Source organism: Centroberyx affinis, unplaced genomic scaffold (assembly GCF_046629955.1).
Source record: "Centroberyx affinis isolate AG114_WGS23_722 - 3 ecotype Tasmania unplaced genomic scaffold, CSIRO-AGI_Caff_v1 ptg004247l_1, whole genome shotgun sequence".
NCBI lineage: Eukaryota > Metazoa > Chordata > Actinopteri > Beryciformes > Berycidae > Centroberyx > Centroberyx affinis.
Genome location: NW_027281982.1, coordinates 125,001 through 149,450, shown reverse-complemented (window position 1 = coordinate 149,450; position 24,450 = coordinate 125,001). Strand labels below are relative to the sequence as shown.

The 24,450-nt window shown below is 41.8% G+C and overlaps 1 protein-coding gene across 1 annotated transcript; it reads left to right on the top strand.

Moving 5' to 3' along the window:
• Nucleotides 1–13,039: 13,039 nt before the first annotated feature.
• Nucleotides 13,040–23,157, top strand: LOC139664366 (myoneurin-like). The gene is made up of 9 exons (XM_071543169.1): nt 13,040–13,065; nt 13,833–13,860; nt 14,610–14,893; nt 15,721–16,700; nt 18,076–18,235; nt 18,371–18,549; nt 19,031–19,117; nt 20,849–20,974; nt 22,007–23,157. The coding sequence occupies exons 3-9, from the start codon at nt 14,628–14,630 to the stop codon at nt 22,366–22,368; spliced, it is 2,160 nt and encodes a 719-aa protein (XP_071399270.1). The 5' UTR covers nt 13,040–13,065; nt 13,833–13,860; nt 14,610–14,627; the 3' UTR covers nt 22,369–23,157.
• Nucleotides 23,158–24,450: the final 1,293 nt, after the last annotated feature.

The window sequence follows — 24,450 nt, the reverse complement described above, 5'->3', positions numbered from 1 at the left end:
CCCATCCGCACAACAAAAGTATAATTGAAGGTTGACGGTCCAAAATTATTTTTATCCGCTTTGGAAAATAAAACTGTTGATGTTCACGGCTTGTTTGTTCAAACAGGTTTCCATTTAGTAAGTAAAGGTCAAAAGATGATTTCACTAATATTCCATAATGGGAGTTACTTTCATGCCAGCCATTTGGTCCAAGTGGGTGTCACATTGTTTTCCAAACAGTGTTTGACTCATTTTGATTAATTAAACTCTTACATTTGACATTTTTTGGCCTTCAGCTCTGATCCTCTCACACTGTTAGATCTCATCAATCTGTGATAATCAATAGTCCAGGAGTTATTTTGTGATGAAGTGATGTCATTTTTGTTTTTTTGGTGAACCCACTTTCCCTCAACCTGCCTCGTCTACTTCTACTGCAGTTAGTGATTTCATACATTTCCCAGAATGCCTTTCAACAACCCCCAGAGAAGGGGGTTGTGATGTTGTCGCTTTCAATCAAAGGGGAAGCGGCCGTGTGGTCAATCAACTGGAAAGTGTGATCAGTCAGCAGCGGGTCACACGTGATTATGATTGTAGCCCCTGACTCAAACCCCAACCTGTCTCTCTGCTGCAGTGCATTCTGGTCTCTCTCCTGCTCCTGTGGGTGGAGAAACTGGTCTCTCTCTCCTCTTCTACGATGGATTTCTCCCTGTATGATTGTTGAACATCTCTCGGTGCCAAAATGGCGGCTCTAGAAAGAAGCCCTCGCTCTTTGATTCTGAGGGACTGACACCAAAACCTGACGTTTACCACTGAGGTTTTACAGCCTGAAACATTTTCTCATATCAAACTCCACTGTAGCTGCTGCTCGTCTACGATTGGCCAGTTATCCACCAAGAAGAAAAACACAATAACAACTAAATGGACCCAGGAATGGAAGGAGGATCACCAATAGCTGGTACAGTGTTTTAGGGCGGATTTTCCCTTTAAAATGAGGGTAAAAGTCGAATAAGAGAAAGAGCTAAGGAGAGGTAGAAGGGATTTCTTCTTCAGTTGCATTATTCTGGACACAGTCATTTCAGAGAAGGTCTCTCTCTCTCTCTCTCTCTCTCTCTCTCTCCCTCTCTCTCTCTCTGACTTCCCCTACACTAAATGACAGCAGCCTCTCAACTTCTTCTTTACTCCTGCAACAGTGCTGTTGCTCCATCTTGCAGAGTCTTGCTGCATCCTTGCTCTTGGCTCAATGGCCGAAAAAATGTTGTTGCAACATACATATTTGCTCCAGATAAATAAAATCTAAAGACTGGTGCTGTTGAATCATTTGAAAGTGGAAATTTCGCAAGATCTTCATTAATTTATTCTAGTGACATCTTCCCAGAAATCAACCTGCAGTTATAGATATAGTTTGAATCACTATTGTGGAGCAGGGGGTTTATGGGTTTGAGAGTGACTGGTTTGGAGGAAGTGGTTTGGTTTACAATCTGATTGAGGCCATGACAGATGACAGCGAGGAAGAGACAAACCATGACAGCCCGACAGTCTGAAACATGCCTGCCTGCCTGCCTGCCTGCCTCCTGCCTGCCTGCCTGGGCTCAAACCAGTTCGTGGCTTTCCGCTGACACACTCCGTACAGGTCGGACTCGTTCCTCAGCATTGACGGTATTCCTGAGTGAGGAAGCCTAGGCTACATCAGGCTGCTTCATCCCCCGCGGGCCAGGGCTTGGCTCTGGGTCATGTGCGTGTGATTCAGCCGCACAGTAGAGAAAACATCATGTCTAATTCCCGTTCCCACTGTAACACATGGCTGATTTCTGTCCCTACCGCACCGCACCGAGCACCGTCACTACCGGGATGCTCTGACCGCTTTCCCCACTGCAGCGGACGGATGCCATGACATGCCGAAACACCCACAGCGGGCACCGCATCCCCGGCGACGCGTCTCCTTTAATCCCATCACTAATCAAGCGCAAAGTTTACGCGCATAATTAATCGCCGCTAATCACGCCTGACACGCGCCGGCGCTGTCCCACCAGAACCAAACTTTACCAAACAGCTGTGGGTGTGTAGATCCAAACACACACACACACAGAGAGAGAGAGAGAGAGAGAGACACAGATAATCATGGGATAAGCCGTGATAAACAATATAAGAGAGTAAATAGTAATCCTACCTCCTGCTGTGAATTGAAGTGATAGCAGCCGGTGGTTGGTGTGTTTGTGTGTGTGTGCGTGTGCGTGTGGGTGTGTGAAGGCACGGAGAGCTGGTAGCCAAACGACCAGTTGGATCAAGCCAGCAAGAACGACGAAGAACGGGGACTGGCATTACTTTCAAAATAAAATCCTCCTCAAACAGCTGAAATGTGCCCCGCCCCCCTTTTTCAGTGGCCCTGGAAGTTAAGTGTCCCATTCATTTTCTCCATACACATTGAATAAATTCTTAATATGAAGAGTGTTGAACCGAACCAACCAGCTACCAGATGAATCACAAAGCTTGTAATAATATATTTAGAAAATATATATATATGAAAAACAAAAAAAAAGGCAAGGATGCAAGACTGTGTAGCTACATAACATTTTTTAATAGGGAATTAGCTGCTCATCCCATAAAGCACTGCGAGTGTCATCATCAATTCCCTTTCCATCCTTTTCAACAGTGAAATTATATAAAAAATATGATAATAATATACTGAACAAAAGCATAAATGCAACATGCAACAATTTCAAAGATTTTACTCAGTTACAGTTCATTCAAGAAAATCATTCCATTGAAAGAAATTCTTGGCAGATTAGAAATGATCACTAAACAAATGTAAACATGTAATGTAAACAAATGTAGATGTAAACAAATTTGTGCACAAGATTTGAGAGAAATTAGCTTTTCGTGGATGGGATATTTTATTTTAGCTAATGAAACATGGGACCAAAACTTGATATGTTGCATTTATATTTTTGTTCAGTATATAATAGCCTACTGATTCCTAATGATTTTCTTCTTCTCATCCCTAAAGAGAGACATCATGTTTGACAGCAAAACCAAGGTGGAGTGATGCCAATCCCCCAAACAGGTTTCTAACCGACTGATATTACCTCGCTGTAGTCTGGCTACCAACCACACACAATGTTGGTGACGTTTCTATGGTAACGGCGACGTCTCCAATTTGTGGGAACTCACCAAAGCCTGTGGGTAGTGTAGTGTTTCACAGGGAACTCAGGAATAAAATAATAATAACACATGATTTCCTAACAAAAAAGCTGATATTGGAATGACTGCTGGTTTCTACAGGAGCATTTATCATCGATTCACAGTCTGAGACATCATAGTAAACCTTACACTGTTGAAATATTATGGTAAATAATCAAATTCCCTATGGGACAATGAATGGGAAATTTACTTCCAGAACCCAGTGTCTCAGCTCTATTGACAAACGTGTTGCAGCATTTTTTTATTTTTTTTGGAGTAATACAAGACATCAAAGTGAAAAGAAACAATGTATTTAAGGAGGAATCTGTAGTAAATACAAAACACAATTGTTATTTTTTCCACAAAATGACCTTTTCACCACATAGGCGTACTGTTTTTCAGAGAACTCCCACATCTTCTGTCAATTCTAGTAGGCTATATACTGTCCGGATTCATGCTATGTGACATGTGAAATTACAAATACATTTTTCGGGGACAGTACCACCAAATCTGGGGACTGTCCCTGGAAAGCGGGGACGTCTGGTCACGCTACAATAGGCTCACTTCTACTTTTCAAAAGTGACAAACGCTACGCTTTTATTTTGAAGGCCAGATCACCTCACTTCCAGGTTGTATTCTATGCTATCTTTGTCTAGCTTGACGCAGCTGATTCAAACCAGTGGCTTCCTCTGTCAAACCACGCCCCGAATCCAGCCCCTGCCCCTCCTATAGGGAAACAGAATAAACCCAAACCTATAATACATTTCAGAAGGATATTATACATATATCACAGCAAAACGACAAGTCCCTATAGGAATATTATAAGAATACCATAGGAGATTCAAAAACACAAAATAGGTCACTAAAATCACTATACCACACTCTTTAAATCCCTATAGGAATATTACAGGAAGATAATAACCATAACCTGAAAATAACTAGAAACTCTAACCATCTCCCTAATGAGATTTTGAAAATATCTTCCTCACAAGTAACCAGCGTAGGTTTTATAAATGCTTGTAAGGACATTTGTTCCCCCCCACAAGCTGGTAAAACACACACGCACACACACACACACACACACACACACACGCCTCTCCTCCCTTTTCTCTGCTTTAAAGCCACTAAGCTGATGACTGCAATCAAGAAAACCACATAATCAACCTGTCAGGACTCTGCTGTTTATGTGCCTGCCTCAGGGTGAGAGAGAGAGAGAGAGAGAGAGAGAGAGAGGGAGAGAGAGAGAGAGAGAGAGAGAGAGAGAGTGAGAGAGAGAGGAGAGAGTGAGAGAGAGAGAGAGAGAGAGAGAGAGAGAGAGAGAGAGAGAGAGAGAGGAGAGAGAGAGAGAGAGAGTTTGAGAGAGTTAATCCCAGTATCCTGCTGTGTGTTAAACTGCCGGTAGCAGCAGCACAAAGACAGGTGGATTGCAGCTGTTGTGCAGAGAGACAGAGAGAGAGAGACAGACACAGAGAGAGAGAGGGAGAGAGAGAGAGAGAGAGAGAGAGAGAGAGAGAGAGACAGAGAGAGAGACAGACAGATAGAAACGTCACCCTGAGCCTCATCAGCAGCCTCCTCCTTGATCTATGGTTGCTATTATCTCAGAAGAGAGAGGCAGTTAAACCACACTGTTATCTCACATTCAAACTCTACTTCTCTCTCCCTCTCTCTCTCTCTCTCTCTCTCTCTCTCTGTCTCTCTCTCTATGCTAACTCTCTAACACCCACACACGTACACACACTCACGCGCACACAGACACACACAGACACACACACAGGAGAGTGTGAGCGTACACATCCACACAAGCACACACAAACTCATGCATGCACAGTCTTGGGTGGGAGAGCGTGTGCATGCACACACACACACACACACACACACACACACACACACATACATGCTGACATGCACACACAGACACACGTATACCCGCACATACACATACACACACACATGCGTAATGCAGTTGGGGGAGTGAGCGGAAACAAAGATCTTAAAGGTCCAGTGCAATGAGAATTCATCTCTTCATTTTTCAGTTTCATGGTATAATTTAACAAAAGACCTTGTAAAAGTTCCACAAATGATTATACCTGTCAGCAGTGTGTCTTTCCGGTTGTCAACAGAAACAGATTTAGAATTCCAATCTACTTCTTGGTGTAAATGATGTCACCTGCACCCAGGTTTTAATGAATGCTCTGATTGGTTGACAGTATGCATAATTAATGAGGTGTCCCATAGTCCAGTGGTTTTCAACGTGGGGTCCAGGGACCATCAGGGGTCCTTGAGGGCATTCCAGGGGGTCCCCAGCAAATTGATGCAAATTGTTAAACTTCATTATTTTGTCATTTTAGAATGACTATTTTGATCATAGTTTCTCTGTTATCTCTCTACCTACAATACAGATAGTCATGGAATTCTGGACAAAATCATATCTAACAATAAAAAATATTCTCAGATTTGGGTCCGAGAGACAAAATCTCATCAACTGGGGGTCCGTGGCCCTAATGTGGACTAAATTAGGGGTCCTTGATATGAAAAAGGTTGAGAATCACTGCCATTGTCTGTCAGACAGCCAGCTACTTGCCAAACTAGCCAAAATCTCTGTGCCTCCGTTGTTGCTGGATATTTGTTCCCAAAGACAGAATATTATCTGCAGTGGAAGGTTCTGCTCAATAGTCCAACAGCCTTTGTACCATCTAACATCAAACACTGAACAACATGATGCTCACTGTGTTAGAGATCAGCATCAAACTTTTCCTGACTGAGTAGAAATCACTGCATCTGATCTTTAAATCGAATAAAGCGATTAGAATAAAGAAGAAGACTGTGTTTGAACCAGTCGGCTCCCAGTGTGACTGTGTGGAACTGTGTGAATGTGAAGCAGGCCGTAACTCTCCCCAGAGAAATAAAGTTTTGTTTTGTTTTTTTGTTTTTTAAATATGTTTATTGACTTTTTGCTTTACACTTTACAGAACACACAAGTGTATGTCACAAGCAAAAATGTATATATAAACATAAATAGGACAAAATAAAATAAGAATGAAACAAAATTAAATGACATGAAAACCAAAGCTTAACAAACTCAGCTTGGCACGTACTGTATATATTTATGATCCCACTGTGTTACAGGTACAGTTACCAAACAGATCATTTTAGGAGTCACATATGGAAAATTAGTACAAAATCAATTAAGGTTGCGTCTCATCAACTTATTATCCTCTATACAAATGCTCTGGTCAATATTGCAGAAATGTTTAGGATAAATAAAGTTTAAAAATGCTGATACACACACACACACACACACACTCTTTCTAAGTCACAGTGGTGAGACTGGTGTGTGCTGGTTAGATAAGGAGACCACAGAAACACAGCAGGCTGGTTCTGCTGGAGCCGCAGCTTCAGTGAAGACTCACATCACACATCCTTCTGCCTCTCATTAACTCTCACTTCTTATCCCTGCTCTTCTTTCTGACCTTTTTCCTATTAGGGAAATTGGAAATTGTCAGGTAGAACGGCTCTGACTATTGCTTTTGATTGATTTGTTTTATATCTTGTATCCTGTATCTTTTATTATCTGTACATACATACTTGTTTTAATTGATTGTTTTTTGTTTCTTGTATCTTTTATTAACTGTACTTATATACTTGTTTGAATTGATTGTTTTCTTTTATTGTATTTTTATAATTTTATATCTTTATACTCAACATCATTGTAAATGAGGGCCAGTCCTCAATGATTTTATTGAATTTAATAAAGGTATTAATAATAATAATAATTTCAGTGATGGAGGAATTGAAGTTTGTTCTCTTGTTGAACTCGTTGTCGCCCGGGAAAAGAGTGGAAGTGAAATGTAAAATGTAAATATAAGAGTTTTATTCCAAAATGAGATATCCATCATTTGAAAAAGATGACTCTATCTCTGACAATATGATTGCCATCTTGAAAGTAAAACTATTCAGTATTATTTCAGTTCTTAGCTATCTTGAGCCTTTTACTTACAAAATTCTAACAATTTATACCGTATCACTGTTTTTTATTAATATTGGACAGTGACCATTAGGTAACTTTTCGATTCAAAGTGGATATATAGCTTTTCTGAAATCCAGTTTGGAAAACCTGCAATCCTGACAAAGCTGCTAACTGCATGATTTATTCCAGTTTTTTTCATTCAGTCATTTTGTGTCAGAGTAAGAGTCGTGTTTCTCAAATGTTTGGGACAGATCTCCTTGTGTGCAGAACACAGCGGCCTGTGGGCGTGAACACAGAAAACAAACGGAAGATTTACATTCCTGACAAACCGAGCATTCCTGAACCTGCATGTCCTGCAGAGGGGAAGAGAGGAGGGACAAAAGATCACTTTTACAATCTGATGTCCATCGTCAGTGTGTGTGTGTGCGCAAACATACATGTATGTATGTATGTATGTATACATGTATATGTGTCACTGTCGGGTAACAACCTTGTATCGCCAACATTTCATTCATTCATTTTCCCTTCCCGCTTATTCATATTCAGGGTCACAGCAGGCTGGAGTCTATCCCAGCATGCACTGGGCAGCAGAAGGGGAAACACCCAGGATAGATCAACAGTTCATCACAGGTCAAATTTGCAGGAACTAAGAGAAACAGCAGTGTTTTCAGATTGAACCCAGTGTATTTTTGAATTTATCCAATGGTTTGGAAAGGGTTTCATAAGACCAAAGTTCAGTTAAAACCTGAAAATCACCAGAATTGGAGTTAAGAGATGTGTGTGTGTGTGTGTGTGTGTGTGTGTGTGTGTGTGTGTGTGGTGCTGTCTTTTATGATATCGTATCCTGAAATCTGGAGAGGAAACTGGATTGTTTTTGTACACAAACGGAACAGTATCAGCTGCTACTGAGACATTAAACTGACATTAAAAGAGTTTAGTTCCGACATGAGATAAACACCAAATGAAAACATTTATATCTACTCTTCCAAAATGAATGAGAGCATAACATTTAAACAAACCATGACGCTTCACTGCAAAATTGTCAGTGTCTATTTAACACTATGCCTGTGTGTATATGCTGTAAGTCCACACACCCACAAAATAAACATTAAAGTCTTTATTTCACTTGGTCAGCAGCTGGTTTAAAGGAATAGTTCACCCAAAAATGAAAATCCTGTCATCATCTCCTCCCCCTCATGCCAGTTGAAACACAGGTGAAGTTTGTCCATATAACACACAGGGAGGCTGCAGCACAACTCCATAGCAGCCTTCTCCAAAACAACTGAAGTCAGTGGGGACCAGTTCTTCAGAGTTCCAAAAAGACCTACAGTATATTTACACCATCATTTAGTGCAAATCTTAACTACAGCTGATTGATTTGCAACAAATAATGGTGTATAGGTCTTTCTATTCACAGTGTGATTGTTTGGCTGTTTTTGTTTTGGAGCTCTAAAGAACAGGTCCCCATTGACTTCAGTTGTTTTGGAGAAGGCTGCTACCAAGTTGTGCTGCAGCCTCCCTGTGTGTTATATGGACTAACAAATTTCACCTGTGTTTCATTTGGCATGAGGGGGAGGAGATGATGACAGAATTTTCATTTTTGGGTGAACTATTCCTTTAACCTGCTCCGGAGCAGGTTAGCCGTACAGCATAAGTTACCATGATGATCTACCCCGGTTAAAAGTGAGCCACCTTCGTGAGACCGAAAACCCAGGGTTAAAAGTGAGTTAAAACTTAGCTTGTTAACCCACTAATCTCGCTTCATGATACGGGCCTCTGGAGAGGAAACTGGATTGTTTTTGTTCACAACCTGAACAGTATCAGCTGCTACAACAATCTACTGACATTAAAAGAGTTTAGTTCTGACATGAGATAAACACCAAATGAAAACATTTACATCTACTCTGATATGATCGCATAACATTTAAACAAACCATGACGCTTTTTAATCTAATCTTTTAATCTTTTCTTGCCATCTGAAATGAAAAGTCTTTTAAATGAGACAGAGTGTCTTGGACATTTCTTTGCTGGGAACTCCTGGTTTGACTGGATCTTGGTGTATTCTTCAAAGACTTTTGTCCCAAACCAGACACATGCATGCAGTACAAAATGACCCACCTTTTTTCAGTGTTTACGACAGAGAGGATTTGATCTGTTTGGGCGTTTCAGCCCCTGAGACGACGGCTTGAGTCCATTATGAAAATGAAAGTTGCTGCTGCTGCTGCGTGTGTTTTATTGCTGTTGCTGCGTGGCAGAGGGTCGAGGGCAGAGGAGGAGGAGGAGCATCGATTGAGCTGAAGAAGCCCGGCGGGTCCCCGGACGCCACTTTGTTCATACAAATAAAAACAAATCTAATGCTTCCTGCTGGTGCTTCTGCTGCAGATTGGTTTTGGTTAATGAGACTCATTATCTCCTCCAAGGAGGTTATGTTTTCTGTGCCGTTTGTTTGTCTGTCTGTCTGTCTGTTAGCAGGATTACGGAAAAACTACTGGCCCGATTTTCATGAAACTTGGTGGAAGGGTGTAGCATGGGCCAAGGAAGAACCCATTCAATTTTGGAGCACATCCGGATCCGACTCACAAACAAGCAATAATAGCACGAACCTTGGCGGAGGTCTGTGCTCTCAGAGTATCCTTCTAGTTTGAAAATAGTTAAGCTGTTTGCTCAAGTTCGCTTTAAGAACATTTTACCGACTTTATTTTAGGAGCAAAAATGATCAAAACTAGGAATGGGACGATCTGCTTATCTCATGATTCGATACGTGATATGAGCTTCACGATTCGATACACACACGATAAAAGTTCAATGACAACAAAGTCTGACTGTGCAGAATTATGTTTATTTTTGTAATGCCATTGTCTTGCTAGAATGTAAACAACAATTTAAAAATGTCATTACAAAGTGAGAATAACATAATTTGGATGGAGAGCTTGTGAAACTGTGATGGTCAAGCATCTCATTTGTGATTACTACAGCAGAATAACATGGAGCTGATATCACCATTCATTTTTCTGACCCTTGATATGTATGTATTGCAGTATATTGGATTTCGATATATATACACAGTACATCCCTAATAAACACACTGAAAAAAGGAGAAGAAAAGAAAGGCAAACTGTGCAAGAGGAACAAAAACACCCAGAGGGCCCAATAAAAACATTTCACCCCATAGAGAAAGATGTAAAACAATCAAGAAGACAATCAGCAACAGAAATTATATTAAACATAACCATGTGCAGACTCATAACAACAGCGACCTGGCAGGGAAAGAGAAGAGATTTGGAGAGAGAAGAAGAAGAAAAAGAAGAAGAAGATGAAGAAGAAGAAGAAGAAGAAGAAGATGGAGGGATCGATAGTGGGCGGGTTTCCCACTGTCTGAAGGCCGGAGTGTGATTTAGGAAAGTATGAGATCATCAATATACAGCAATCACCTCACTTAACCTCCCTATCAAACTCCACTTAGAGAGCTGCTCTGTGTGTGTGTGTGTGTGTGTGTGAGAGAGAGAGAGAGAGAGAGAGTGCTGATGTGAAAGACCACAGAAGAAGAGTCTGACACCCTGACAGTAAGATATATACAGAGAGAAGAAAAAAAGAGTTTTCAGTCGTTACAGAATATTTACAACCTTAGCAGAAGACTGAGAGTATGAAGCTTGGATATACAGAGGATCATGTTATTATTAATAATAATAATAACTCAAGAATAAAATAACTTGGGACTCATTTATCCCCATTAGACTGCTTCATTTGCACATTAAGTGATGTAGCATGTGATGAAAATTGTATTTTTCACTGATGAGTGACTCTTTATTGCTCTATATATCAGTGGTTCTCAGCGTGGGGTCCGGGGACCACCAGGGGTCCTTGAGGGGGTTCCCAGGGGAGCTCCAGCAAATGGATGAATTGTTAAACTTCAGCATTATTTCATTTACAAGAAGTTAACACACTTAGAGAATGTAGAAGAATGACTGTTTAGATCATAGTTTCTCTGTTATCTCTCTACCTACAATACAGATAGTCATGCAATTCTGGACAAAATCATATCTGACAATAAAAATATTCTCGGATTTGGGTCCGAGAGGCAAAATCGACATCAACCTGTTTACTCTGTCTGGTGTTATTGACTGATATTTGTCTATATGGTTTGTGTTGTGGTGGTTTGTTCTGTTTTTATTGTGTTTTTTTATTATGTTTTGTTAGGTTTTACTGTAGACCCTGTCTGAAAACCAAATTCAAACCAATAAAGGTCTGAATTGTACTGAACTGAACTGAAATATCAGGAACATATGATAAAGTAAGAGAGCTGAACTGTGTACAATAATAGGCTACACAGTTCATTAAATATAACAGTGATCTCTCTGGTGGTTGGAGCTGTGCCACTGACTGCAGCAGGCAGCTGCTGCCATCTAGTGTTGAGACAGAGGAAAACACAAAACAAGAGGGAATGACCAACCTGTTTGGTTTCAACATGAGATCTACACTATATCCAAAAAGGCAGTGGTGGAAGAAGTACTCAGATTTTTTTTTTTTACTTAAGTAAAAGTAGAAATACCACAGTATAAAAATACAAGTAAAAGTCCTGCATTCAAAATGTTACTTAAGTAAAAGTACAAAAGTATTAGCATCAAAATGTACTTAAAGCAACAAAAGTAAAAGTACTCATTATGCAGAATGGCCCATTTCAGAATAAAACAGTATATATTATATTATTGAATTATAATTATTGATGCATTAATGTGTAAGCATCACTTTAATGTTGCAGCTGGAAAATGTGGGGCTGATTCCACTACTTTATATACTGCTGGGTAGTTTACAGTAATCTATAATAATACATCACAATTTATTAGTTGATTATATTTTGTATTAATAATCTGAATCTGCAAAGTAACTAGTAACTTAAGTTATCAAATAAAGGTAGTGGAGTAAAAAGTACAATATTTCCCTCTGAAATGTGTGGAGTAGAAGTATAAAGTAGCGTAAAATGGTAAAGTACAAGTACCTCAAAATTGTATTTAAGTACAGTATTCGAGTAAATGTACTTACTTTCCACCTCTGCAAAAAGGGACATATCCTCTTATACACGGGATGGTATTAAAATGACCCATGGCACTTTTTAAAGGATATTAAGCAACTTAAGTCCTTTGCTGACAAAAACAGCACTGATATAGCCTGGATCCAATATATTTTAGAAACACTGAATCATGAGTTTTTCCATGTTTTCCTTTCCAAAATGGCTATATAATTTTGAAATTAACTCTTCGGTTAGTACATCTGCCACCCAGTCTCATCTCTAAAGGCTTATGTGTTCAAAGCATTCATGATAGATGTGATTAAAAAAAAAAAAAAAAGTAGTACTGCAACAGTCCTCTTAGATCTCCAACATCCATCTGATCATCCGGTCAAATTGAGATCTTCATATATTAAACAGACAAAGAACAATCTGTTTCTCAGGGTTTCAATAGACTCCCTTTAAATACAAATTAATGGTTTCATTTCAAAACGAATCTTAGGCCTACTATCTGAAATTCATCAGTCAGCATTTCAAAACATTATATTTATATAACATTACATATTACAGGGTGTTCATGAGAAAGTAGTAAAATTCATTGACTTGGATTAGACTGCACTGATTTTCACCAAAACAAAAGCATGCAGTGTGGAGTGGAGACAAACTATTCAGAAAAAAAGCTTTAAGTCATGTCTAGGAGTTATGTATGGTGTCATATTTCACTTACATGGGATCAATAAAATACGCATCTGAGCACTTGAGCTGTTAATCTTTGTTTTCGAGCGTTAAATTGTACGAACTCACAGCCATAGTTGACATACAGCAATTTTTACATTTTGAGTGTACTGTAACTTTAACAAAGAAGTGAAGTCTCGCGAGAATCACGTATGTCCCCCTACGTCACTGGATAATGGCTGCTCGACGCGGATATTAGAAGGTACTTTTCTGCTTTTATTTAATCACTGCGTTTGATCTAAATAATGTATTTACAGCAATAATTTGTTACGATTTAATAGCGTGTTTATGCACCTTGTTGCCGAAATAACCGTTTTTAACACGTTACGCTAACTTACGCTGAAACCGACAGTACAAAACCTCGTCAAACCTTCGAAATAAGAGCACAATGTTTTGCGCGCTTTTTATGGCCGACTTCGAAAATATTTTGTTTTAGCTTCATAAGTTAGCCTCTTCGGTTAGATGCTAAAGCGTTACAGCGCTTCTGACGGGCTTTGGTCGGTTAATAAAATGCTAAAAAATACACGTGGAGAACATACAACCGCCGGAATGTATTTTTAAATAGTACACGACAGCAGTGTTAACGTTAGCAAAGCATATGGCACCCGGTTCATCAAGCTAGGCCTTTAGAGGAAGCAGGCGGGAGCTTTTATTTTCAAAAACGGGTTCATCACAACTGTCAAGTCTGCTGATTCAAGAAAACTGGATTTGTTAGAAATGTCGATTTAGACTAACGTTAGGCACAGTGGATTCCCTTCGTATATGTTTCACTATTTTCTTTTTCATTCACCATTATCTTAATAACAGTGGTGTAATGTACGTTAGTTAACAGTTAAGGAGATGACCCAACTTCTCACAGTATTACTGACACACTGCTGATAGCACACCAAGTTACTGCTTCACTAGTGATAATGATGTGATTTACAACTGTAGAAAACGAATAATTATTTTCTTTTTGTTCCCATCTAGCCCTGACATTGGATTCTCATTTGTGGAGGTGAGTAAATATGTGACATGAATTCATTGCCCCCTGGTCCCCTTATTCAGATTCATTTTAAGAATAACAGGGGAGTTTTCATATCTGCCTATAAATATTGCAGACCAGATGAAATGATGATCTGAACTCCCTCATGTTTTGGGTCTGAACTGTATTCACATTAATTTTAAGGAGGGTTTTCATATCTGCCTATACATATTGCAGAGCAGATGAAATGATGATGATGGTGTTGAGTTGGTGGGGTGGTGGGGTTAACTCACAGTCGAATATTGTCATCAACATGTTTGATTTGGTGGACTTTTCCACCATGAGTGGTCCCATGGTTATAAGAGAAGATATACTTTTATTGTCCTTGTGGGGAAGCTTATCATGGACTCTGTTGCTGTGTCACAGTAAAAAACATCAGTTTCATGCACAGCATCCTTCACATACAATCATGCATATATATATCATCATACAAAAAAAACCACGTACAATTTGACATACATAATCCTACATACCAATAAAAAGAACGCAAAGCAACCCATTGCACTGAACCCACAACCCCTGTAGCCTATTACTGAGAAATTGTTGCACAACCTCTTTAGCCTTATTTATTGTAATATTGCACAATAGTGGTGAATTGGCAGTGTCAACCTTGACAGTGTCTGTTGAGCTACACAGGGCCACAGTAAGTTGGTCCCACTCCCTCTGCGAAATGAAACAGAATTTTTCTAATCAGCTGTGTTGATGTTGACTGTGTGTTTCAGTGTAACCCGGCAGCAGTGATGGCTCGTGTCACAAACCATGGAAAGCTGCTCCTGCAGCGTCTACATCAGCAGCGAGAGATGGACTTCCTGTGTGACATAACCATAGCTGTGAGAGAAGTGGAGTTCAGAGCTCACCGCAACATTCTGGCCGCGTTCAGCAAGTACTTCTCCTCCCAGGCCGACAAGGGTCAAGAGGTCACGACGCTGGACCCTGACAAAGTCAGCCGGTACGCGCTGGAGAAGCTGTTGGAGTTTGTCTACACAGGACAGATGAGCCTCAGCAGGTAAAAACTTAGCTCGGTTGTGGTATTACGCCACTGTAAAAAGATTAAACATGTAATTCTATATATGCATACAGACAGTATATTTTCCATTTGGTGGATCCTGTTATGCAAGAGTGCTTTGGTGCGTTCACACTGCGAGCAATTTGGTTGATGGTCGCTCTATTAGGACTGATTCAATCTATGTAGTGATCACATCCAGCTACAGAGTTTTACCAGTCAAATCATGTATTTTTTAGCTGCTTTGGGATTGTGTTTTATAATGTTATATCTTTTTGATGCGCTAACATAGCTATTAGCATTAGACAGCATTAATAAAAAAAAAAAAAACCTCAATAAAATTAATTTAAAGCTTACCATCGACCCCAATGATGGATGTACCATTCTCCAAGCTTAGTTTTAGAGATGTTTATTCCTGTAGTCTCAGATAAATGTTGTAGAGAACTGGGAAACTTTGAATGGCTGGAATCAAATTCTTGTCCATTTTGCACTTGTCAAGAGGAACTATTGTGAAACAAAATAACATCAGTAGCAAAACAAGGAAGCCTGGAAATTTGATTGCCTGCAACAAGCTTGTTGAGCGTCCACACATCGGCCGTTTCCCCGGTTACTCGGCTCTACAGTAAATGAATGGACTTGTGGTGACTTGTTGATCATGTCGCTCACAGTGTGAATTCAGTTACAGTACCATGAGGGCATTTTTTAAAGCATGGATGTGAATCAAACCCCTAAACCTGGCAGTAGCAGAGCCATTGAGCTGTAGCAACACCAGTCAGTCAGTGTGTTATTTTGTGCAATATGTTAATTTCCATCAATGTCCATGGTTTCAGTAACAGACTAGCAGCCGTGCGTAGAGCGGCGGTGTTCCTGGGAATGTCCGAGGCCACGCAGTATCTGGAGGAAAACCCCCACTGGACAGAGACGAGTGGGACGACCCAATCAGAGGCAGGGAAGGAATCCGCCTCCTCTCCTGCTTTTGTTAGCCCCCCTTCTCCCCCCAGTCCCGCCTCTGCCGCCAGCCCCACTACCCCGGTAGGATTTGCACCTCTCTCTATCGCTTCAGCGGTGGGGGAGGAGCAGGGGAGCGGAAAGAGGAAGAGGGAGCAGCAGCAGCAGCAGCAGGAGGAGGAGATGGAGAAAGATGGAGAGAGGGAAGAGGAAGACAGAAGTGATGAAGATTATACTCCTACAACTCCAAAGAGTGCTGGTAGAGGACAGGGCAAGAAGAGAGGCAGAAAGCCTAAGACCCCCAGCGGTGACCAGGCGGCGTCCAGCAGCACGTCTGAAGGCACGCCCAAGACTCTGGCCTCCAGAGGCAGGGGGAGGGGCCGAGGGAGGGGCAGGGGGAGGGGCAGGGGGAGGGGGAGAGCCGCAGGTAACACTGAGGATGTTTCGTTGGGGGATTCTGACACAAGCGTGAAGGAAGAAGGAGACACATCTGCAGACTGGAGCCCCTCGTTGGAAGACTCTCCGGCCAAGAGAGTACGACTGAGCAGCGGAGGGGGGAGGAGAGGGAGGGGCCGGGGGAGAGGGAGGGGGAGGAGGAGGCAGAGCCAGTCGAGCAACCTGGAGGGTGAGGAAGGAGAGGAGGAGGATGAGGAGGAGGAGGGCGAGGACGAGTTCGGGGAAAAGAAAGGTGTATTAGAAAAATCACTGTTCTGCACTGAGTGCAACAAAATGTTCACAGAGTCAAGCAGCTTGCGCAGACACATGAAAATCCATAAGGGACTGAAGCCATTCAATTGCATCTTCTGCTCCAAAACCTTCAGACAAGGGACCCAGCTGAAAACACACCTGCGCATACACACAGGTGAGTGTGTACTATGGATAATGAGTGGGTTTGTGGGAAGAAAATACCCTACATTGCATTTATTATAGCAATAATAGCCGAGAGGGCTTTCTTCACTGAGATTCTGGGTCCACCGGTGCTGCAGTAGGTACGAGGTGCAGGCAAAGACGTCAACTACAGTTCCACTGACATGGGCTTTCCAAGTCCAATACCAATATTGTATTTTTGTATTGAAGCTGCTCAAATTTTTCCATTTTCATGCCAAAAATGTAAAAGTATTCAGTGTTTCCCCCAAGAATGATATTGTTGTCAGGGTGGAAAAGCCTCTGAAACAACATTGAGATCATCATGGGACACTAAAACTGTGTTGTCTAATTTTAATAAAAGGCTAATATCGGTCGAACCCTATCCTCAACATCACCAAAGTACCCATAATAATCATAGTGAAGGATGTACTCATGGATATTATGGCTTTTATACAACAATTACCAACACATGTACACTATCTGAAAAGTTAAATAAAAGATGGCGATAGAGAGCAGGAAAGATGGCTAAGCAAGAATTAACATGGAAGACAATTCCATCTTTGACAACACATGCATAGATTTTAAGGGGGAATTATCAGCACAATTGAAACTACCTTTTGTGTAAAATTAATTATGCACTGAATTATACATGCATGATTTTAGTGAGTGAATTAAGTCCCACTGTCTCTTTCTTTCTCTTTCTCCGTTATTCTCTCTCTCCCTCTCTGTCTCCCTCTCTTCCCTCTCTGTCTCTCTCTCTCTGACTCTCTCTCTCTGTCTCCCTCTCTCTGTCTATCTCTCTCTCTCTCTCTGACTCTCTCTCTCCCTCTCTCTGTCTCTCTCTCTCCCTCTCTCTGTCTCTCTCTCTCCCTCTCTCTCTCTCTGTCTCTCTCTCTGTCTCCCTCTCTTCCCTCTCTGTCTCTCTCTCTCTGACTCTCTATCTCTGTCTCCCTCTCTCTGTCTATCTCTCTCTCTCTGACTCTCTCTCCCTCTCTCTCTCTGTCTCTCTCTCTCTCTGTCTCCCTCTCTTCCCTCTCTGACTCTCTCTCTCTGTCTCCCTCTCTCTGTCTATCTCTCTCTCTCACTCTGACTCTCTCTCTCCCTCTCTCTCTCTGTCTCCCTCTCTCTCTCTCTGTGTCTCTCTCTCTCTCTCTCTCTCCCTCTCTCTCTGTCTCCCTCTCTCTCTCTCTCTCTCTCTGTCTCTCTCTCTGTCTCTCTCTCCCTCTCTCTCTCTGTCTCTCTCTCGGTCTCCCTCTCTTCCCTCTCTGTCTCTCTCTCTCTGACTCTCTCTGACTCTCTCTCTCTGTCTCCCTCTCTCTCTCTCCCTCTCTCTCTCTCTCTCTCTCTCTCTCTCTCTCTCTGTCTCTCAGGAGAGAAGCCGTTCGCCTGCTCGCAGTGCGACAAGTGTTTTGCTCAGAAGTGCCAGCTGATCGCTCACTGCAGAATGCACCATGGGGAGGAGAAGCCGTACACCTGTGAGCGCTGCGGCCTCAAGTTCGCCACCTCCTCCAACTACAAAATACACGTCAGGTACATGAGCTGCGTTCAGAATACATCGGATCCTCGTTTCATTTATTTTTGCAGTTACCTGTATGCTGTTGTAGTGTTTCACATCCCTGACTTTTTGTGTGTGTGTGTGTGTGTGTGTGTGTGTGTGTGTTACAGACTGCACAGCGGGGAGAAACCGTATGTGTGTGACGTCTGCGGTCAGGCGTTCGCCCAGTCGAGCACGCTGACCTATCACAAGCGACGACACACGGGGGAGAAACCGTACCAGTGTGATCTGTGCGGCATGTCATTCTCTGTCTCCTCCTCTCTCATCACACACGCACGCAAACACACGGGTAAGAGATGTTTTACCACATTTATTTATCCAGGGAAAGTTGTGAGCGTTGTGTGTGCTCTGCAGTGACAACAGCACAGCCATGATTATGTATTTAATGTGATAAAACACCAAAAGCTCAACTAAAACGTTCTTCATTGGGATCAAACACACATTCAACACTTTGGCAGGGCAAACTCCTTTTTCCCCACCAGCTACAGTGGCTGGGGCTTTTCTAAATTCACCTGATCAGACTTTACCTGTTTGATCAGCCGGTTTGATTTTTAGAATAGAAAAGCAACTCCAAATGATGGCTGGAAAGGAGGTGAAATTTTCAAGCCAAAACTTTCCAGCTTTTGGTTTGTAGCAGGTAGTTAATTTCCCTCTGCTCAACACTGTTATTCTTAGAAGAACTCCTTCATTACGTAACAATTTTGAATATATTCTGAATATGCCTTTGCTGTCTGCGTTTTGAGTGTTTTTTTGTGCTTGTTGTGTTCCAGGTGAGACTCCGTACAAATGTTCTCACTGTGAAGCGAGTTTTGGGACATCGTCCGAACTGAAGAAACACATGCGCAGGCTCCACCCAGGTGAGCCTCCTAATCCGAGTTCAGCATTAAGACTTTCAGTGTTGGGTGGTAATGCGTTACAGTAATCTTATTACTTTTCCCAGTAATGAGTAGTGTAATTAACTACTATTTGAAGTTAAGTAATATTAGTTATCAATACAAAAATAGCAGTTACTTTGGTTATCACTCCCACTAAATATCAAATTGAATAGTAATATATCTTACAGCTACCCACCACCATCCCCCAGTTTGTTTTCTTCATAATTAGTCGTCGTCCTCTCAGTTGATGCAGGCATGCAGTAAGATAGCTTAGATGAGAAATGGCAGTAAAAGTTGACTTTCTCTGGGTGGAAGTATTGTCACTACTTGATGACAAGAACATCGGACATCAATGTAAAATGTAAGAGATGATGCAGTCAACACATTTGGAGATGTAAGGTAATATAAGAAGTAGTGTAACAAATTACTGATCCTGTGGAGTAATATGTCAAGCAATAATATTACTTTTGAAATGAGTAATAAGTAGTATAGTTTTTACGTTTTGTGTCCACTGGGATCCTCACAGCACTTCCTTGTTTTTTTGGCATTTTGAACAGCAAGGCTACACTGCTGAGAGCTTGGTATGTGTTGACTCTCAGAGTGAAGTTACTAGCAGTTAAAAAATATTCCAGCTTTTTACAAAAGAACACCGCTCTTCTTTCTCATAGCAGCAGCAGGCACCGCAACCAGTGCTACAGGTACAAGCTCAAAACGAGGAGCCCAGTGGACACAGAGGCTAAATGGTTTCAGGATTTAGATGTTTAGAAATTACAGTATATGTAAAAAGTGATGCAGAGTGGATGTGCTGATTTTCCAAAAGGTTCCCAGCTGTCCCGGGAAGAAGAGATTGAGAGCAGAGAAGAAGACAGTGAGATTGAGAGCAGAGAAGAAGAGAATGAGAGTAGAGAAGAGGAGAGTGAGAGTAGTGAGACGAGTGAGCGCTCACTGAGGCCAGATGGAGGTAAAGACGAGGACAGGGAGGAGCCTGGAGAGTGTCTGAAGTTGAAATGCTAACCATGAGTAAATTATCCGATGTAACATTTAGCCTTTTGGAAGGTTTGGCTAGGACTGAGCCAAGTGGAGCGTCCCAGTCTGAGGCACAGGTAGACTCCGCCCCTAACTGGCTGTTCACACTGCGAGCAACCTGGTCCATGTGGCGCTTGTATTTTCACTGTTTTGGTCTTTCATAACGTTATATCACTTTGACGACTTAATATCGCAAGAAAGCTATAATTATGCAGCAATAATCACAAATTAACAAAAGCTCACATCGACCCCAATGATAGATGCAACTGTTTTCCAAGCTTTGTTTTTGTGATGTTTAATTCCAGTAGTCTTTCAAATAAAAGTTTCAGAGAACTGGGAAGCTTTTAACGTCGGTAGGGAAAAGAGAAAGTGTAGAAATCCGATTGGCTGTTGACAACTGATGACAGTGAAAAGTCTCCCTGGTCGCTCTCTAGGAAATGAATGGGCTTCCAGTGACTTGTTGCTCTCAGTGTGAATTCACAGTTACACCACCTCATTCTGAAGGCGGTTCACCAACATGCTAGTTCCTAAGTGATAACCTAAGACTTAGGCAGCCAACACAGTCATCAAAGAAGATGAAAGTATGATTTCATTTTCCTTTCATTGCTTTCTATTGAAGTAAGTGTGCCGCCTGCAGCATGGGCGTCTCGGCGGAGCGTACTGACTGTCGCTGTGTGTTTTGTGCAGAGGGGAACCCCGGGGTGCAGTGCCTGCTGTGTGGCAACAGGTTCGCCAGTGTGAAGAACATGATGAAACACCAGGAGAAGGCTCACGCCGACGAGCTGCGGCACCACAAGGAGAGAGCGAGGGCCGGTGAGTGTTTTTTGACTTTGACTCCAGTACTAAGTTTAATGTCTAAGAATTCAATACTATTACTGTCACCGTCTTTGTCGGCTCTGTAAGCAAAATAGTTCCATACTTCCCTTCTTGCACCAGTTTGTCCAGTTTAGGTGAACTGGGATCCATTTGAAAACATGGTGGACTGTTTGATGCTGTTTTCATGTTTTCAGCTGTTTGACTTTGACTGCTGCAGTCCACTGTCTAGAGTCTAGAGAATCCTTCCAAGGTCCCCACGGGTCTTTGAAATCCTTGAAAGTTTGTGAATTTGTGTGGGGGGGGGGGGGAATCAAGGCCTTGAAAGTTTTTGAAAATAGACATAAATAGACATGGGTCATTGAAAGTGCTTGAATTTATATATTTGTGTTAGAGAAGGCAAGAGAGCACATAGTCTGCCATCACTGTAACGCAGCAAAGTTGAGGTGTTCACACATTTAAGCCTCTCTCTTGTTGTCTGTGAGCTTCTGTAAAGCCTGTTAGTTCTACTGTTGTAACAGTAATTAACCTTGATCCGTGTCTCAAACTATGCCGTATTGGGTCCTTGAATTTGAGGGAATTGGGCCTGGAAAGTCCTTGAAAAGTCCTTGAATTTGATGTTTAAGAAGGTGTGGGAACCCTGTTCTTCTTCTTCTTCTTCTTCTTCTTATCTGTATGTATACGGATTTGGTGAAAGTATCGTACGTTTATAAAATTCAACATAGAATTCAGTCTTTCGCAACGGTATCAAGGTCGTATTAGAATTTTGGTTATTGTGACAATATTGTAATTTATATTAATGTGTGTGTCAAAGTGTGTATATGTGTGTGAGCGACCATGTCTATGTTTTGTTTTACTGTGTTCGTTTTACCGTTCTCACCTGAACATATCAGTTTGAAAACCAATGTGTGTAAGGGAATGGCAGCACATTTCACCCTCTCCTTCCTGTTTGATAACTCAGTGCTTTTCTTTGTGTGTGTGTGTGTGTGTGTGTGTGTGTGTGTGTGTGTGTGTGTGTGTGTGTGCGCTCAGTTGTCCTCCTGGCTTCGTCCCAGCCAGTCGCCATCGTCCAGAGCAAACTCTCCGAAGACAGTAAAGGTTTGGTTTCCGTCTCCGGCGTCGAGCCTCACAACCCCAACCCGGCCACGCCCAACCCCAAAGCCACAGCCGCCGCCGCCGCCGCCGCCGCCGCACAGGGCTTCAAGACGGAGCCCGACGACCCCGCCGTCACCGGCTCCAACCCCTTCGACCCCGAGCAGGAGCAGACCATCAACTCGGACACCCTGCACGCCCTGGTGGAGCAGCTGCGGCCGCCCTCGCCCGCCCAGAACCTGCAGCAGATCGTCATCATCAGGACCGTGGACGACGGCGAGCACGGCGCTCCTCAGCAGTGAGAGCCGAGCCCCGCCCCGCCCCCGCCCCCGCCCCCGCCGGCCTCGCTCCCAACACGGCAGAAACGCTTTCACTGTCTAACACACAAACCACCGTCAGCCTCCGTCAGCCTCCCATCGTGACCCGCGCTCACTCACACTCAGGCTTGTGTTCCTATAAAAATACTGTTCAAGGGGCATTAAGGAATCTGTGGTCTTTATCGACGTCTGTCAGCGACCAGTAGGAACTACAACAACACTGATAGACGTCGTCTCCTCCTGTACAAGTGTCTGTAAATGACACAAACAGTAAAGTCACATTTTCATAACAGAGAGGAGTAAGATAGCTAATCAGAGCCGCGATCCAACAGAAACGTCTAGATATATCACCATGCTAAATACTGCTTTGGCATTTGCTTTTTTTTTTTTAGCTGAAATATCTTGCGATGCCGGAGTAGTCTTGAAATTCCAGTTGGAGGTTTGGGGGGGGGGGGGATTTGTTCCATAACAGAGAACAGGCCGGAAAATGAGTTTTGAAAGGCAGAAATCTCAGCGCCTGGTGAAGTAATCGTTGAGTCATTGGTGTTGGTCACTTATTTTGACAAAATTAAAATTAGTTCTGGTGGCCGAGAGTCTCGCCTTGTCCTGGCAGTCGACCCTTTATGAACTCCTGTAGAGGTACAGTATCTGTGCTAAGATGTGGAAATGTTCTAGAAAGTTACAAATGCACTGGTGAGAACGACTCTTTCTGATTGTTTGAAACTTTTCATTTAGCGCCATCTTTCATTGGCTGAGTGATAGAAAACGCATAGTGACATGGTGCAGGGGGGGGGGGGGGGGGGGGGGAGACCGGTGGTTGGACCTGTCCGTCAGCAGCCATGTGTCCTGTCACTGGTATCGGGACACTGAACCAAAACCTGCTCACTCTGGATGACTTTTAGCTTTAGATAAACGGTCAGTCAAGTCAGTTAGAGACTTAATTTCAGCTCAGTTAGTTCTTCCAGTGCGGGAAACTGAACTTTTTCTTCCAGCGGCTGACGCATTCCAAAGTTTACCGGCCGCTTTCCCCCGTTTTTACCTGTAAACTGAATAGAAAAAGACGGTAATCTGAATGAAATTAACCGGCGTTCATCAGGTGTTAATTTGCAGTTCTGGTTAGATTGAACAATCAACTCAAAAAACAGTAAAGAAAAGTTGCGTTTAGATTTTATTTGAATGTGAATGGAAATGAATGTGTAATGGGAAAGACGGTCCTGTGTGAAATATCCTTCCTCAAGTCCCAAAACTATTCTGTCTTATATTGTTTTAGTCAGAGGTAAACACAGTAGACAGGAGTTATGTTTTTTGTTTTTTTTATAATAAATGTTTTTGTTTAATCTGTGTTTGACTTGTGATGGTGGTTTTATTAACAGCTTCCAGTAGCCATGTTGATGCATACCAAGCTTTTTGTTTCTGAGATGTAAATGACTCGTCTTTTTTCTTTTTTTAAAAGCAGCTGTTTGAAGTCTCTTATCAGAATGATTTGTGCTAAAATTTAGAAAACGTGCATAACATTGTTGATGCTCTCCTGCTTTCTTTCCACTCTTCTTTTCCCTTCCTTTTTTTATTTTAAAGAAAAATAGGTGCATCGCTTGTAATGGAGATGAAACAATATGAAGTACTCAAAGTTCACCACTGTAAAAATACGGCAGGAAAATAAAATAAGTACAGAAAAAGGAAAAATAAAATGTATGTGCGTTTTTCTCAATTAATATTTCAGATATACTTTATCAAGGTTATAGTCTTATTGTTGACCATTGGTAAACGTTTTATAAGATCTTCAAATATATCAGAAAAACTTTTGTCCTTTGTTCTGTATTTCCTTTTGTTTTTCTTTATACACTAGTGTATTAAATAAAAGCCCAAAGGCTTCAACTGCAAGGGTTTTTATTGCTTTACTATTTCTTATATGATAATACAGCTTCTTCAGGTAGAAAAACATTTTTTGTCTTTTCATTAGACCGTTTATATCCATGTATGAAATATTTGTCGTGTGTAATAAAAGATTAATTAAATATAGAATGATCTTATCAAGATGTCGGTCAAGTAAAAGTAAACTGTCTTTAC